The 16,209-nt window shown below is 55.3% G+C and overlaps 1 protein-coding gene across 1 annotated transcript in view; it reads left to right on the forward strand.

Annotated features, from left to right (window-relative positions):
- The first annotated feature begins 4,433 nt into the window (after positions 1-4,433).
- Positions 4,434-16,209, forward strand: part of CDH22 (cadherin 22) — a 68,325-nt gene continuing 56,549 nt past the window's right edge. The window contains exons 1-2 of the mRNA XM_008158992.3: positions 4,434-4,688; positions 13,730-14,024. Coding sequence (XP_008157214.2) covers positions 4,434-4,688; positions 13,730-14,024 — 550 coding nt within the window. The remainder of the gene's footprint in view (positions 4,689-13,729; positions 14,025-16,209) is intronic.

Genomic DNA, 16,209 nt, shown 5'->3' on the forward strand with positions numbered 1-16,209 from the left:
AGACTTTCAAGGTCAAGGACTCTTCCTGTTTCCACTGTTCCTAGAACAGCACAGAGGGGAAACTCACAAATAGCTGTGGAATGAGTGAATGAGCACCAGGCACACACACATGCACATACACATGCTGACATCTGTGATTGCAGGCACACGCCAGCATGCACATAGGAACCACATGAAGATACATGGACCTGAGGGCACATGGATTATAGGAGGTGAGGCTGCAGAGTGGGCAGGGCAAAAACCAACATTTACTGGTTTGTGCTGGGACTCGGTTTGTAATCCCATTTGGGATTAAACAACTATGTGGTCGGTTGAGACCTGCGGCCCAGAGAAGGCCACCAACATGCCCAGATCTCATGGTGAGGCCCAGCAGAGCCAAAGGCAGCGCAGGCTCCACAGCTGCATCCCCTGAACGACCCAGAACTGAACGTCAGGACTGGGTCCTGTCATTGACACCCACTCAGGAAAAGCGGCTGGAGCAGGAAAGGGAGGAAGGGAAGAGAGAGGAGGCCGAAGTGTCTGCGGCAGAGCTGTGCAGAGCGGTGAAGAGTTGGCAAAGGGCCAGGAAACCTGGCCAACACGCCCGAGGGAGGACCTGGTGGGCTGCGGCAGGAAGGCCTGAGTGGGAAGGAGAGATGGGGGCTGTGAGGGCCCCGCCCTCAGACCGTAGTGCGGGATGTTCCCTGTGCAAGGGCGCCTGGCCAGGGGGGCAGGTGGGGCTGAGATGCAGCCCCTTTATCCTGCCAAGCGTGTCCCCTGGCACCAGGCTGCATTCCCTCTGGAGGGCATCTTTTCCCATTCCCCAAAGGGTGCCATGCAACCTTGGACAACACTCTTGGACTTTGCCCCTTTCTAAAGTGGGCTTTGACCGCAAGCCTTTGCCCTAGGCAGCCCCCTTCCACAGAGCCCTCCCTCTCCTCCCCAGCACCCCAAATTCCATGTGTCCAAATCCTTCCTGTGCTTCCACATCATGAAATCCCCATTTGGCTATGTACCATTTCAGTCTCCTGTGGCTTTGTACAAAATTCCTCCAAGGGCTTCTCTAAACACAAGAAAATGGAAACTGCCTTCCCTCCTCCAGGTCCTGCCTGATCTGCCCCAGACCCCTCTCTCCTGCCTCGTCTTCAGCCACTCCCATGCTCTATACCAGCTACAGGGGCCTCCTTGCTGTTCCTCAGCTTGCTCCAGCCTCCGGATCTTTACCCAGGCTGTTCCCTCTGTGTGTGGAACTATTTTGTGCTCAGCTCCTCCTCATCCTTTGGGATCTGCTAAATGTCACCTCCTCTGAGAGGCCCTCCCTGATGTCCTGTAATATCACACCCACCCCAGCCCTTTCATCACTCTCCTCCCTTTTTCCTGCTTTATGTTCCTTCTTAACACTTATTACTCCCTGAAATTATGTTGTAGATTTCTTTCCTTCATTACCAGAAAATCAGCTCCATGAGGGCCAGGACTTTATAGTGTTTATTGCTTTGTCCCCAGTGCCCAGCACAGTGGCTGGCATCAGGGAGGTGCTGGTAAATATTTGTAGAAAGAGTAAATGAATAACAAAAGAAATGCATCTCTCTCCTGATATAAAGCTGATGGCATCTTGCTGTCTTTCACAGAGAAATTATTTTTAAAGTTGAATAAATGAATGAAATGGCATTTCTGTCTCCCCAGTGGTAGAATATGATAATGTTTGATGAATGAATGAATGATTGAATCTTAGTGTGGTACGTACCCCCTCCCCCTTGTAAAAGGTGCCACAAAGAAAAAAGAAGGAAGAGAGGGAAGAAGAGAGAACAACAACGGGTGCCTGCAAACACTGGGAGGTTTCCTCTGGTTTCCACCTCCTGCCCCCCCCCCCCCACTCCGCCCCGCAGCCCCCTTCCCATCAGCCCCTCCCCTCTGCATCCCTGCAGGGCTGTGATGAGCCCTGGAACTGCCTGACAGAGTCAGGGGAACAGTTCCCGCTGCACGCAGGGAAGTCATAAGCTCCAGGAAATGAAGGCTCCGGAGCAGTGCCTCCTCCTCACCCATAACTCCAGCCTCATTATGACCGTCCCAGGCCATAATGTGGAGAATCAGAGCCGGATCCCTGGAGGCCCCAGCACAGCCCCAGGACTCTGACAGGGGCCACCAAGGTGGGGGAGGGTCTGCCAACATGCCTTGGTTCTGTCATTTCGCCCAGGCCCCTCAGAGTTGGCAAGGGGAGCGGGGGGGGGGGCGGGGGGGAGAGATGGACAGGGGTGATGGGGATGCTCACAGCAGGGTCGCAGGGGGCCTGAAGGGAAGGAGGGGACAGGCTGCTCAGGACTCCTCCCCTCATCCCCACGGACTGGACTGTTGGTGTTTTCTCATTGTCATTGCCCTGAAATGCAGGTTTAACCCCTTGACTTCCAACAGATGACTCCCTACCTCAAAACCCCTCCCATAAAGAAATTCTGGAGCCACTACTGGGAAAGAGCACTGAGTAGTCACACATCCACAAAATGGGTACAAGACACCAACTTTCAGCTCTGACTCACATGAGTTAGTGAGTTAAAATAGTCAAGAGAATTGCCCACTGTGGCATCTGGTCCAAGGAGGTGACCTGAGTTTCTTCTGCCCCCCAAATTCCACCACTTCCTTTGTCCACGGGAGGACCTGGCTGGGGCCAGGTCAGTTCCTCCCACATCCTCTGCCCAGCCGCACACCTCATATGCCCAACGGGACTCCTCAAACTGGCCAAACTGCTGCACATTCCTTTGCTGGACGCCCAGGCCTTTCTTTCCACCCACTCAGGTGCCCCTTCCTCAAGAGGCAGCCCTGATTCCCTCCCACCCACCTGTCTCTTCCAGACACCTGTGCCCACTCTCTTCCCTGAGCCCTGTGAGTCTCAGGTTGCACTCCCTTTGATAGCCCTGATCACTCGCCACCTGGCGTTTAGGTTGTTATTGGGAGTCTTGTCCCCCATCCCACTAAACGGAGCTTCTGTATCTCTGTCCTAGCATCCTGCCCAAATCGGCCACAGAGTCAAAACTCAAGGGAACGGAGTTGTTGAACTGAGCTGACCTGGCGTGGGGAGAGGAGGAGGGGAATTGAGCCCCTCACCTCCACTCTTCTCGGTGCCTGAAATTCCTCCGTTAGAGCAGCGTTGCTGTCCCCTGTAAACACCCACATGAAGCTATTATTCATCATTATTGCTTGAGTAGGAGTTAGTCCCTCAGATCCTTGCTTGCCGAGAGCAGGATCTGATGGAGGGAGGGGAGGAGAGAGATGGATTGATCTGGGGCCTGCGCGCTGGTCCGGGAGAGAGGGGAGGAGGGGTGTCTGAGGCTCTGGGAAAGGGTTTCTGGGAGAATGTGGAGACACCAAAGGCAAGTTCAGAGGGGCTGTGACCCCCAAAGTCACATGAGGTGCCTCCAACAAGGCCCTGCGGGACCTGGGTGCCTCGCCCCTGAGGGGGGGGTGCGCAGGGACTCACATGAGATCCGAGGGGCCCCCTGGGCTCCGTTTGGGAAGGAATGACCTCTCCGAGCTGCCTGCCGTGGGAGGGCACCGAGGTGGGCGGCAGGCTGTGAGCCGGACTCTGTGCACCCAGGAGCCTGGTCCGGGAGCCCCTGAGGACCCCTTCTAGAAGGGCCTGCTCCTTCTCGGGGGTGAGGGGCTTAGCGGCTGGGCTGGGCTGGAGAGGCTCGGCCAGAGGCAGGGGAAGCAGCTCCTAAGGTCCCTGCTTAGCGGGTGGGCATGGGGCTGGTGGGGGACCCCTGAGAAGGAGCCGGCCAGGGGGCTGGAGAAAGGGGTGCGGGTGGGAGCTGGGAGAGGGAGGGGAGGGGAGAGGTGTGTGATGGGAGCTGAAAGGAAGGATTGGGGCTGGGGTGGGGGAGGAGGCAGGACTACCTCACTATGGTCCCAAGAAGGCAGGGCCCATATGGGTCTCCTTTGTGTAGTGTTTGTCCCCCTTGCACAGTGCCAGGCACACAGTAGGTGTGTAATTAGTACCTACGGACCAAATGTAGGCCCATCTGCCCTGCCCTCACATAGAGCCTCCTCTGATGGTCTCGTTTCTCTTACAGGCTCCTGGACGGGACGGCCCCGAGTCCTCTAAGGATCCTCGGATCTGCGGGCCCCAGCCGGCACCCCTCTGCGCAAGGAGCATGGCGCACACCGGACTCGGGAGCTGCGGAGGCACTGCCTGGTGACCCCGCCTCGGAGGCTCCAGGGGGGCGCGGGCGGGACCCTGGGGACCGTCCATGCCCAGGGTGCGGCCGCGCCCCCTCCCCCTCCAGCCGGGCGCCCCCCGCTGCTGGGTGGCGTTCAGGGGTGCCGGCCAGTCCGGGTGCCCCGTTGGGGGGCGGCGCCCCGGAGGCCTCGCTGAGGCCACCATGTGATGTGGCCCCGCTTGGTGGTGCCACCCGAGCTGCGTGCCTCTGGTCGTCCATGCTCCTGGGCCCCCGCGCAGGCCAAGCATGAGGCCGCGTCCCGATGGCCGGGCGCTGGCGGGAGCTGCGCTGCCGCCCGCGCTGCTGCTGTTGCTGCTCCTGCTGCCGCCGCCGCCGCCGCTGCTGGGGCGCCTGTGGGCGGCGGGCACGCCCGCGCCAGCCGCGCCTGGGGCTCCGCAGGAAGGTGCGCTGGGCACGGGCCGCGTGAAGCGCGGCTGGGTTTGGAACCAGTTCTTCGTGGTGGAGGAGTACACGGGCACGGAGCCCCTCTACGTGGGCAAGGTAAAGTGGGACCCTGCACCGCTGTCCCGGGCCCAGGACCCTGGAGACACCCCAATTCCCCTGCCCCCTAAGTGCCTGGTCTCAACTGCCTTAGCGGGGTGCTGCGGCGGGGGAGGGGGGGTACGTGGGAAGGGGGAGTGGGAGGGGGGAGGAGGCAGACACCAGGGTCCCGCACTCTCCTTTTCGTCCCTGCCCCACGCCCTTCTCTAGTCCCTCTTCCTTGGAGTCTTGGAGCACAGAGTGCTAGTGGGTGAGCCCAGTCCATCTTGGAGCTAGCTGTATCTAGAGTGTAGAAACACATTTGCCAGTCTGAACATCCCACACATACTCTCCCCACTCTGCTTAAAATTCTTCAAGCGCTTCCCATGCATTTGGGGACAAACCCACATTCCACCCCACTGACTACAAAGATTGGCTCCCCTCTCTGAGATTCAGCCCAGGGCCCTGGTGCCCCAAACACTCCTGACACACCTACACCCCCCCACCCCCCCCCCCACTTCCTAGGATGCCTCCCCTGAACTGCACCACCTGCTGCTCCTACTGATAACTGTGTACTCACACTCAGCTCTCTGCCCAATGGCCACTTCCTCAGAGAGGCCGCCCCTCCCACACCAGGCGAGGAGAGGTCCCTGTAGGTGACCATCCCTCCCTGTTCGGTGCCCTCCCACGTGAGGTATCTTTCCTTCATAGCACTTCATTATGCATGTGTTTGTTTGATTATGCATTTAATGTGCGTCTCTCCTCTTGGATTGTGTTTGTTTTGCTCCCCATTAAATCCCCAGTGCTTAATGCAGACATGGCTCACAAACCGTTGAATGAATGAATGAATGAATGAATGAAAGCTATTTTCTCAAACTCTGATGGTTAATGTGGCTGAAGATCTGTGCCCAAGGAGTATAAGGAGCTGAGGTCTTCGTTCCCCCATTCAATGCCTGAGCCTCTCATACTATTATGCTGGAGAGGCAGAGGCAAGTAAGATCCAGCCTCTGCCATTTGGGGGCTCCCCTGAGTGGCAGAGACAGCCTGGTGCCTAAAAAAACTTCACAGGGCAGCACCTGGCACCGAGTAGGCATTCAATAAATAGCATCGGTTGGCTGGCTTTATAGAGGAGAAAGCCCCTGAGCTGGGTTTTGATGTACAGGTAGGAGTTCATCAGCCTGCTGGGAAAGAGGCCATAGCCTGTGCAAAGGCTTGGAGTCCTGAAGGAGCCCAGCTTATTCGTCCTCTCAGTTTGGAGACTTGTCCGTAGCTGAGGTGTTGAGGTGGAGGGTGCTTGTAGGGCATGAAAAGCAGAGTGGTACCCAGGGAGGGTTCTCTGGCCTCTGCTAAGGCCAATCAGCTTTCCAGGAAGTTTTGGTCAGCAGAGATTCGGGGGGTGGGGAGGGACCAACTCTGGAGTTTCCTGTGTGTGGAGATATGGGTCTGAGAATTGGGAGACTGACCAGGCCGCTCAGTTCGGGGTTCAGGGTTCAGGGATCGGGAGCCTAGACAAGGACGGGAGGAAAGCCTTGGTAGCAATCTTTCAATTTGCCTGGCAGGAAACCCAGATTGCCTCCCCTCTTGACAGTCATCGCTGGCCCTTGGCTGCGTTCCCTCCCCATACAGGGGGCTGGAGTTGATCCGCGCAACTCAGCAAAGGAGGATCTGACAGATAGAGCTCAGAGAGGTTCCTGTCCTTGCTCAAGCCAACTAGTGGCAGAACCAATGGCTCCTGACTCCTAGCCAGGGCGGTGAAATGGTGGGTCTGGTAGCATGGGGTGAAGGGATGGGGAAAGAGGAACCGGTGCCGGCTAGACCATCGCTGATGGTGAGGCAGCCAAGAATACAGGCTTTGGAGCAGACACCCCTGACGCCGAGGCCTGGCTCTGCTAACCCGTGAACCACATTACCTTAAACAAGTCACTTCACCTCCCTAGACCTCAGTCCCTTCACCTGTGAGAGGGGGGCTAAGAGAGCTCAGCTTCCTAGGGTTGTTGAGAGGATTAAAGAAGCAAACTGGGAACATAAAGTGTTTTGCCTGCAGCCTGGTTGCTTGTCTATTGTTTTTTTTTGTTTTTTTTTTTATCTTTTCTATATGAAGCACTTAACTCTTGAACTGCAAGATAGAAATCATTGTTCCCTTATGTAGGCAAGGAAACCGAGGTTCAGAGAGGGCAGCGTCATAGAGGGGCCAAGTGGCTTGGCCAGGATTTGTTGTGTGTTGGAGGCCAGTCCCAGCTGGATTCTGCAAACCTCTCAGAAACCTCCAGGCCTGGGAGAAGGGCTTCGGGAAACCCCAGAGAGAAAGGGGAGGAGTCTGACACATCTGCCTAAATGTCAGTGGTGGTGGTCTCAGGCCCCCCCCCCCGCCCTGTTGTCTGCCCAGCAGCTGGGGCTCTGAGAAGGCCTCCCCAGCCCAGCTGCCCACATCCTGAAAAGATCAGAGAAACCGCTGACTCACCGCTGCATCCGTCCAGCCATACCGTCATCTCAGCGGCATGGGCCAAACCCCACCCATCTCTGAGAACCAGTTTGTCAGCGATGGGGGGGCCCTCGTAAGTTCCTTCATTATAAAATGGGGAAACTGAGGCCAGGGGCAGGGAATATCATGCCAAGGCCACAGCAGCACAATGACAGAATCAAGCCATGGACCAGATCTCCTGACACCGGCTCCTGGCCCCATGAGGTTTAACTATTCTGTATGAACGTCTATTATGATGCAGGCATTGTGCCCAGCCAGGGGGGTCTTCGTCTCACAGCCTCTCCCAGCGTCCCCGCTGCTGTCAGGACTTTTCATCCTCCCCCTTCCTCACCTGCAGCCAGAGCCCCTCCTCTCTTGCTTTCAAGGCCACCTCCAGAAAAGCACTCTGTGCAAGGAGGAAAGAGAACTTTCCATCTGTTGGCAAACAGTTGCCCAAAGCACACTTTCTTGTGGAAGGTGGTATAGTGTGTGGTTCCGGGGGGGCCAACGGGAGCCAGACTGCCAGAACTCAAACCCAAGCTCTGCCGCTGGTTATCCCTGACCGTCGGCACGTTGTTTAATGTATCTGTGCCTCAGTTTCCTTACCTGTTGAGTGAGGGCCTAGCCCCTCCTCAAATGGTTGTGATGAGGGTTCAGTGAGTCAGCATATGTCAAGATCCTGGCATGTGCTCAGTATGCACTTTTATCATCATAGGGCTCAGCCGATATTTCCCCGACATTGAGGAAACCATCTACACGGCCACTACGAACCCTGCTCTACACCCTGAAAGCCTCTTCGCCCCCTGATGTTCTGGTTTCTCACCAGAGCAGGGGCAGGTGGTCTCTAGCTCACTCCTCGCTCAAGGAATATGAGCTTGGGCTTTTAAAAACCCACCTGCCCCCTTTCTAGTCGAATCCCATGTTTGTACAAGTGGTCGTGTGCATGCATGCGCGCATGCGTGCGCACACACTCACACACACTCATGCTTACGCTCTCTCGCTCTTCAGGGAGAAAGGACTTCTCCACGGTTTCAGTTAATTCACTGCTTCCAGGTCCCCTGCCCCAGGGAGCCACTGGGAGCATCTGTCCTTGTCGAATTCCAAAGGTAGCTTAGCAACAGCACCATCTCCAGTGAACCCTGGCCCCAACCGTAACCTGTTTTACAACCGCCTCCTCCATCACTCACCGCCAGGCTCCTGTCAGCACCCGCAGGAAGCACTGGGCGCCGAGGTTGACACCAGAGCCCCACGCAGGCCGCTCCCTGTCCTGCCCCCTCGGCAGCCTCGCCCACCTCTTCCATTCACCTTCTCGCAAGACCCACCTTAAAGCAACCTCCCAGCATTTCCATACAATCTGGGTACGTTGACTAATCCCTTTTCCAAACTGTAATTTCCCCGGAGGCCTCTTGTCAGTTGCATGTGGATTTTGTAGGATTTTTAATTCTTTTTTTTAAAAAGCTAGAATTATGGGGTCAGCCCTTACGACCAGCTCCTGTGGGCGGTGAGATCTATTTTAGATATACGGCAGGATTAAAGTGGGACGGAGAGCAGATTTAATTAAGTTGCTAATATTTAAAGAAAATTGATGAACTCCTGGTTTACGAGTAGCACAGGCGTGAACAGACCCCTTATTCTGGGAGAGGCTTTTTATTTGATTTGCTTTCCGTTTAAATCCTGGACTCGTTTTATTTGCGTAGCTGCACTGTCCATTTAATTGTCTTTAATAAGGAAAACGTACCTCTGCTCGCATTTAATTTTGATTTAATTAGGAGGAAGTAATTAATGGCCTCATAAATCCTGTTTTTCAGCCTCCCCCCCGCCCCCGGGTGAGAAGCACTCACTCTTGTGTTTTTGTGTTGTTTATGATCTGAGGCAGGGATTGGGGAGAGGCAGTCTCCTCCCAGGCTATCCACACTGGATGCAGTGGAAAGAACCCAGGATGGGGAGTCCGACAGGCTGCCTCTTGTTAGCTGTGACCTTAGGTAGAATATGGGCCCTCCCTGAGCCTCAGTTTGCCAATCTATACAACGGGGAGAGAGTAATCTCTTAATTCACAAGATCGCTATGAGATATCAATGAGGTCATGGTCAAGGGTCTGGAAGTGTGCCCGGTGACTCCCCTCCCTAGTCTAGCTCGTGCGTGGCTGCGATTTAATGGAGTGATTGGACCTTCCAGAAAGCCCAGAAGACATCGGGGAAGTCTAATGACAGCTGTTTATTTCATTATTCATTTATTGAGTGTGTTTGGTGCTGTGCCCTGTGCCAGATGCTGGGGAGCTGGAAACAAAGCCATATGCTTGACCCTCAAGGAGCTCGAAATCTCACACTCTCATGTGCATGCACACTTACACACACAGACACATTCCACTTTCCCATCTACCTGTATTTTCTCTGCAGGCATTGTCAGGGCACTAGTGTGTGCCAGGCCTGGGGAGTTCAGACAGAGAGTAACCAGTTAGTCCATGCCCCTGAGGCCCATGACAGATGGGGAGACAGATGTGCAGCATTGAGTTGTTACAGAGGAGTGTGCATGGGACAGGGGACCTGGCAGGGTGAGGGTTCTGCAACCAAATTGGAGGGCATCTGAGAGGACTGACTGAAGGAGGAAACAAGCTGAGTTTAAAAGACTCCAAGCAGATATTGCATGATGGCCCCTGTATCTCCAAAGGGTCAGGATTTGAGCGACCCTCAAATCCTCCTGAGACTATAGGGTGGGGAAGGGAAAGGAAGTGAATTTGCATTGAGCACCTACTATGTGCCAGGAGCTTCCACATATGATCTTAAGAATCTTTGAAATCTATGGGAAGATTAAATCAGCCCAATGTACAGATGGGAAAACTGAGGCTCAGAGAAGGATTGCCTCTTACCCAGGGTTATGCAACAGGTCAGTGACAAAGCTGAAGCTGGCACCCAGCCAATCCTGAAGCCAAAGCTTGTCACCTTTCCTGACTTGTGATTCGAAGTCCTTTTCCAAATGACGAAATAGAGGCTCAGACTGAAGAGGCCACCAATGACTGTGGCCTGCCGAGTACAGGGCAAAAGACTGGCGTCCGGGCCTTCCCGCAAGCCGTGCAGCCCAGTGACTGCCCTGCAGCCCACTCCCTCCTCCTTTGCCCCTCTTCCTCAGCCAGAAACATTGTACGTGGACTCACCAGACCCCCAGAGGCTGCAGAGGGACCAACCTGTGCGTAGGAGTCAAACAGATCAGGGCCCATGTCAGTCTCTTCGCCTGGAAAGCGGGGTACATTTATGTACACCATGAAGTTAAATCCCATTACTGCGGAGGCCTGCAACACGTGTCTGACATGTAGGAGGTGACCAATAAGTGAGAGCACCATCCTCCAGCCTCCACTCCCAGCTGGAAGTCTTGAGAAATGTCCTCCTCGGGTAGGGCCCCGGGCACTCCCTCCCGCTCCACTGCAGAGCAGGGCCGGGGCAAGCAGGGCAGGCAGCCCAGACCAGCCCGAATCCTCAGCTCCTAGCTCCTGCCCAGGCCGACCAGCCCTGTCTGACTCTGCAGTCCCCAGTGGGTAGCCCCTGGGCCCCAGCGTGAACTCTGTGTCATTCTTCATGGAAAAACATTGATGACGTCACCTCTGAGTTCCACTGATCCCTGTCCGGGGTCTGAGTGAAAATGTCAAGGGCTGCAGGGACATGAGGCAGACCCAGGAGAAAGAAAGAGAAGAAAACAGCCATTTATAGTGTTTAGGTCATTACAGGTTCTCGTTTAAGCGTCACCACACCTGCACCGGGAGGGCTGGATCTGATTTCTCAGGGGAGGGGGGAACGGGCTCAGAGAGGTAACAGGAACAAGCCCGTGGTGGTCACAAGTCATGGGATCAGGAGCTGACTCCCCCTGTCTGTGCCTCAGTTTTCCTATCTGAGAAATGGAAGGATAATGGTGTTCCATGTGGCGGTGATGAAAACGAATAAGAGAATAGCTGTTCAGCATCCCCCCAAATGGTAAGGAACTATAGGCACACCTTGTTTTATTGCACTTCGCTTCCCAGATGCTGGTGTTGGTGGGTTTGTTGTTGTTGTTGTTTTACAAATTGGAGGCAAGACCCTTCACCAGCAAAAACAGATGACTTGCTTTATTGCGACACTCACTTTATTGTGGTGTCTGGAACCGAACCCGCAACGTCCCCGCGGTATGCCTGCATTCTGCACACTGCTCAGAAATGTTTGCTGAGGAAGTAAGCAGATGCCAGGTCTGACTGGAAAGTGGGTGCAGGCCCTCTCAGATGGAACAGGTCCACCCTCTCCTGTGGCCAGGTCCCCCGGGCCGATGTGGAGGAAAAGCATAAACAGCAACAGGAGAGACAGGTCTCCTCATCCCAGCACTGCCGATGATTCAGGGCCGCCGTTGTGAGATAATTTTATGGGGGGCATTAAACTGAGTTATGAGGTTTTTACAATCCAGCCACTTATGAGAAATCTATTAACAGTAACTGGACAGGAAGAAGGCTTCTTGGTGGAGCCCAGGACAGGCATTAATTGGGGCAATCTATAACAGGATGGGGACCCAGAAAGGTTCCACCAGCCGCCTCCATTTACTCCCCGCAATTTCTGCTGAGAATCAGCAGACTCGCCAAAAAGAGAGAGATGCCCATTAATCGGCTAATGAAATATGAAAATGTTTATGGGCCATTCAATCTTCCAAATGGCACTTCTATAATCCACCTTTCAGACACAGAGTCCCACCAGCAGAATTTATTCCCCGGCTCCTCCTGCGTGGCCCGGCTTTTCGTCCCCCTCTGTGATGACTTGATCCGGCACCTGTTATCCCACTGAGTGGGCTGGGGGACACGGGGTCCTGGCCAGAGAAGGGACTTGGGGGTTCTCTCCTTCACACCCCGTCTCTGTGGAAGCTCAGAGAGGAGTGGGGACCACCCAAGGTCACCAGCTTCCTGGGATGCGTTTTCTTCTGCTCAGCGCTGCCTCGGGGAGTGGAGCACGGGAGGGTGCGGACTTAGGCGTTTCTGTTTGGGCGAGCAGCCTGCTGGCTGGTGGCTTGCCCAGGAGATCTCCGTGCAGAGAGAAGAGCCTGGGATCTGGAGCCTCAGAGGGCCTGGACTACATCCCAGTTATATATAGCCAGCATTTTGTAATAACATAATAATACGATAGCGACCATTTACTGGACACTTATTATGTCTCAGGCAGGGCTGATTTTCAGTTCGCACAGGCCAGCGTGGTCGTGTGGCTGTGGAGACAGTGAGAAAGCTCCCTGCCTGCGGCAAACAGTCTCTCCTCTCCCTCGCCCCAGCTCCCTCAGCCCCTTGAACCTCTCTGATCCAGCAACCACGCGGTTCCTGCCTGGCCCAGCAGGGCCCTCCTGTGGTACCATTCCTTGGACAGTCCCCCTGCCATGCTGACTGTTAAATACTGTGTCATGTCTTGCCAGGCAGGTGCTAAGGGCCTTGTGTGATTTCAACTCACTATCCCCAACACCTGTAGGAGAGAGGTGCTATTACAATCCGTGTTACAGAGGAGGCAACTGAGGCCCAGGGAGGGGCAGTGGCCACACAGGGAGATACTGCTGCAGGCAAGGCCAGGCTGTAATGCCGCTCCTCCGCCCGGGCTCCTCCCTGGAGGCTTGAGGATGGAGTGAGAAGGCCAGGCTGTGGACCAGGCCAGTTCCTCCAAGGAGCACATCATCCCATTTCTCTAATTCTCTATGGGAAACTAAAAAAAAAAAAAAAAAAATCTATAATATCTGTAGCAAAACCTACTCAGGTACTATTTTTTTAAATAAAGAACCCTGAACTAGATAAATATGTAAATGGCTTAGCATGGTGCCTGGCACATAGTAAGTGCTCCTTCAATTTGCATCCCCCTTTCTCCTCTCTCCCTTTGTGTCCTGTCCCCATCCTGTGCCACGCCCTGAGGCTGGCTCTCCAGGGGTGAGTAAGAGGAGTAAGATAGGAGCCCTGACCTCTGGGGGCTCAGAGCCTAAGGAGATTGGACAGCAGCTTGGAATCATATTAGCAATGCAAACTGAGGCCCCACTCCCAGACCTACTGAGTCAGAATCTGCATTTTAACAAGATCCTCAGGTGATCTGCATGCACATGAGGTGGGAGAAACACGGGCTGCAGCCATCCCACAAGCTGAACATGATAATGATGGCTGATGTGCTGAACTGCAGAGATCATGGAAGGGGACGGGGACGGGGATCCAGAAAAGCGTAGGGAAGAGGCGGCATTGAAGGGAGCCTGCGGGAGGGGCAGAGCTTAAGTGAGCAGAGAAGTAAGGACAAAGTGCTCAAAGCAAGAGCCCGTTGGTGTGGAGGTGGCTCTGGAGTTCTTTGTCAAGGCAACGGGGAACCATGGGAGAGTTGCAAGCAGGGAAGGCTGAGAGTTCCAGCTGCAGAGCAAAAGGTGGATGATGGGGGCAGGGCTGGAGCAGGGAGAGCTGTGGAGGGCTGGTGAGGCCCAGACAGGGGTGAGGCATGGCTTCCCAGGACTGTGTTTTTACTGAAGGATGGGTGTGTTAAAGAAGGGACATGCTTAGGAACAGGCCCCTAGCGGGATTCCCAGGGGGAGGCCGAGAGGAGCTTCCTCCCCCACCTCCACCCTGTCTTCCTCCCTGCCTCTCCAGATCCACTCGGACTCCGACGAGGGTGACGGGGCCATCAAGTACACCATCTCAGGCGAGGGCGCGGGCACCATCTTCCTGATCGATGAGCTGACAGGTGACATCCATGCCATGGAGCGGTTGGACCGTGAGCAGAAAACCTTCTATACGCTGCGGGCCCAGGCTCGGGACCGTGCCACCAACCGCCTGCTGGAGCCCGAGTCCGAGTTCATCATCAAGGTGCAGGACATCAACGACAGCGAGCCCCGCTTCCTGCACGGCCCCTACATTGGCAGTGTGGCCGAGCTCTCCCCCACAGGTGGGCTGCGGGATCCTGGGGGGCCGGGGGCCGGGGCCGGGGTGAGGAGGGAGGGGAGCTGCCAGGTTCTGAGTGAGAGCCCGCTGTGGGGGGAGTAGCTGAATCTGTGGGGAGGAGCAGGAGCGACAGGATCTGCTACCCCAGGGCAAAGGGTACTGGTGTGAGCCAGGTGACCACACAGGCTCAGGCATAGACCTGGACAGTCACAGAGGCATGCATGCATGTGACCTCAGGCACATACATGGACATAGTCCCCACATGAACATGGGTCTCCATGTGGACTCAGAGACACACTCGGACATGGTCTTACACCCACACATAGACCCAGCCTCACGTACAAGCTCAGCTGTCCACCCGTACCCAGCCCTTCACCAGAGTTGAACTCCACACACACTGTACAGCCCTTGGTCCCCATCCCCACCCAGACGCAGGTACAGCAGGACACAGGTACACCTACAACCAAAGACAACGAGAGGGAGACACAGCCGAGACAAGGACCAGCCACACAACCAGGCACAGCCCAACACCCAACATAGCCACATACAACCCCACCCAGGGAACAGCCCTTTACACAGATGGAGCTTATGCACAGACACAGTCACCTACACAAACACAAGGAACAGCCACACCGAGTATTACCATCTGGGCCCACTCCACCAGAGGGTGGCTGTGGACAGGCCTGGCACAGCCGGGTGCAGCAGCATTCAGACAGCTCCCTTCACTGCCCTCAGGAGGCCCCAACGCACCAACATGCAGCCCCCTGGGGACACAGTTCACAGAGACGCTGAGCCCCCAACACAGGTTCAGGTGCATGTGCCTGGCAGGCTGCAAACACCCAGGGCGCTGGGTACGTGCGGAAAAGGGAGCACACACATCAGAAGTCCCACCTGCAGGAAGACCTCAGACTTGGCCACACCAGAAACGCGCATTTGCCCAGCAGGGAGCACTGACGCTAACGGTTGGATGGATCTGCCCTCTCCCTCCACGGGGCCCACATACAGTTGGCTGACCACCGAGGCTCCACGTGGCCTAGGGCTCCTCGTAAAGCCAGTAGCTGCCATCTCCTCCCCTACCGTGTTAACCTAAGCACCTGCCAGCCAGGCTGGGCCCGGAGCAGCGACCCTCGGTCCGAGACCCTGGCCCATCCCTGAGCGCTGTGGGCTCGGTGCTGCTTCTCTCTGGGCCTTCCAGCTCCACGGCTGCATGTCAGATGCCAGGGGTATTTGAGTTCTTGGAGGAAAGTGCAGTCAACCCCAGCTTCCCCAGATGGAGCTCAACTGGCAGATTGGCAGAGAATGAGCAGGCAGCCAGGAACTGAAGAGGGGGAAGTGAACCAGAGAAAATGATGGGCACAAAGGGGTGGTGGGAGAACAGGGAACAGTGAGGGTGTGGATGTGGGTGCCAGCAGGGATGCACACACACAGTAGGTCCACATGAGTGCCTGGTGTGCACATCCATGGCTGGTCAAATGGCACTTTAAGACCTGTGCACCCATGTGACGTGCTGTGTGTCTCTTTGAGTGTCTTCTTTCATTCATTTAAGAAATATGTGTGAGGATCTGCTATGTGCTAGGCATTGGGGACACAGCAATGAAAAGGCAGTCAAGCCTCCCTGCTCTCAGTAAGCAAATAAGCAAGTAAACGAACAGGTCTCTGATCTGGGAAGGCTTCTCTGAGGAGACGAATTGAGGCAGAGACCTGATGGAAAGCATGGGCCCTGGGGTAGAGCATGCCAGGCAGAGGGGACTGTACATGCAAAATCCCTGAGGAGAAGTGGAGCGGCAACCAGGTCTTGCAGCCATGTAGACCATAGTCAGGGCTTTGCCTTTTATGCTGAGCAAGCTGGGAAGTCAGCAAATGGGCTTGTTCAGAAGAGTGACATGATCTTAGTTTTAATAGGATTCCCTGGCTGTTCTGTGATGGTTAGGTGGGTGGGGGCGGGGGGGAGCGCGAAGAGGGAGAGGGGAGGGCAGAGGCAGAGTGGCCATTGAGGAGAATATTGCAATTACCTAGACAGGAAATGATGGTGGCATGGAACAAGGTGGTACCAGGGAGGGTATTGCAAAGAGGTCGACTTATGGATAGATTTTGAAAGTAGAGCTGAAAGCATTTGCTAATGGATCGAATGTGGGGTGTGAGAGAAAGAAAAGTCAAGGATGACTACTGAGATTTTGACCTGGGCAATT

Source organism: Eptesicus fuscus, chromosome 12, assembly GCF_027574615.1.
Source record: "Eptesicus fuscus isolate TK198812 chromosome 12, DD_ASM_mEF_20220401, whole genome shotgun sequence".
Taxonomy (NCBI): domain Eukaryota; kingdom Metazoa; phylum Chordata; class Mammalia; order Chiroptera; family Vespertilionidae; genus Eptesicus; species Eptesicus fuscus.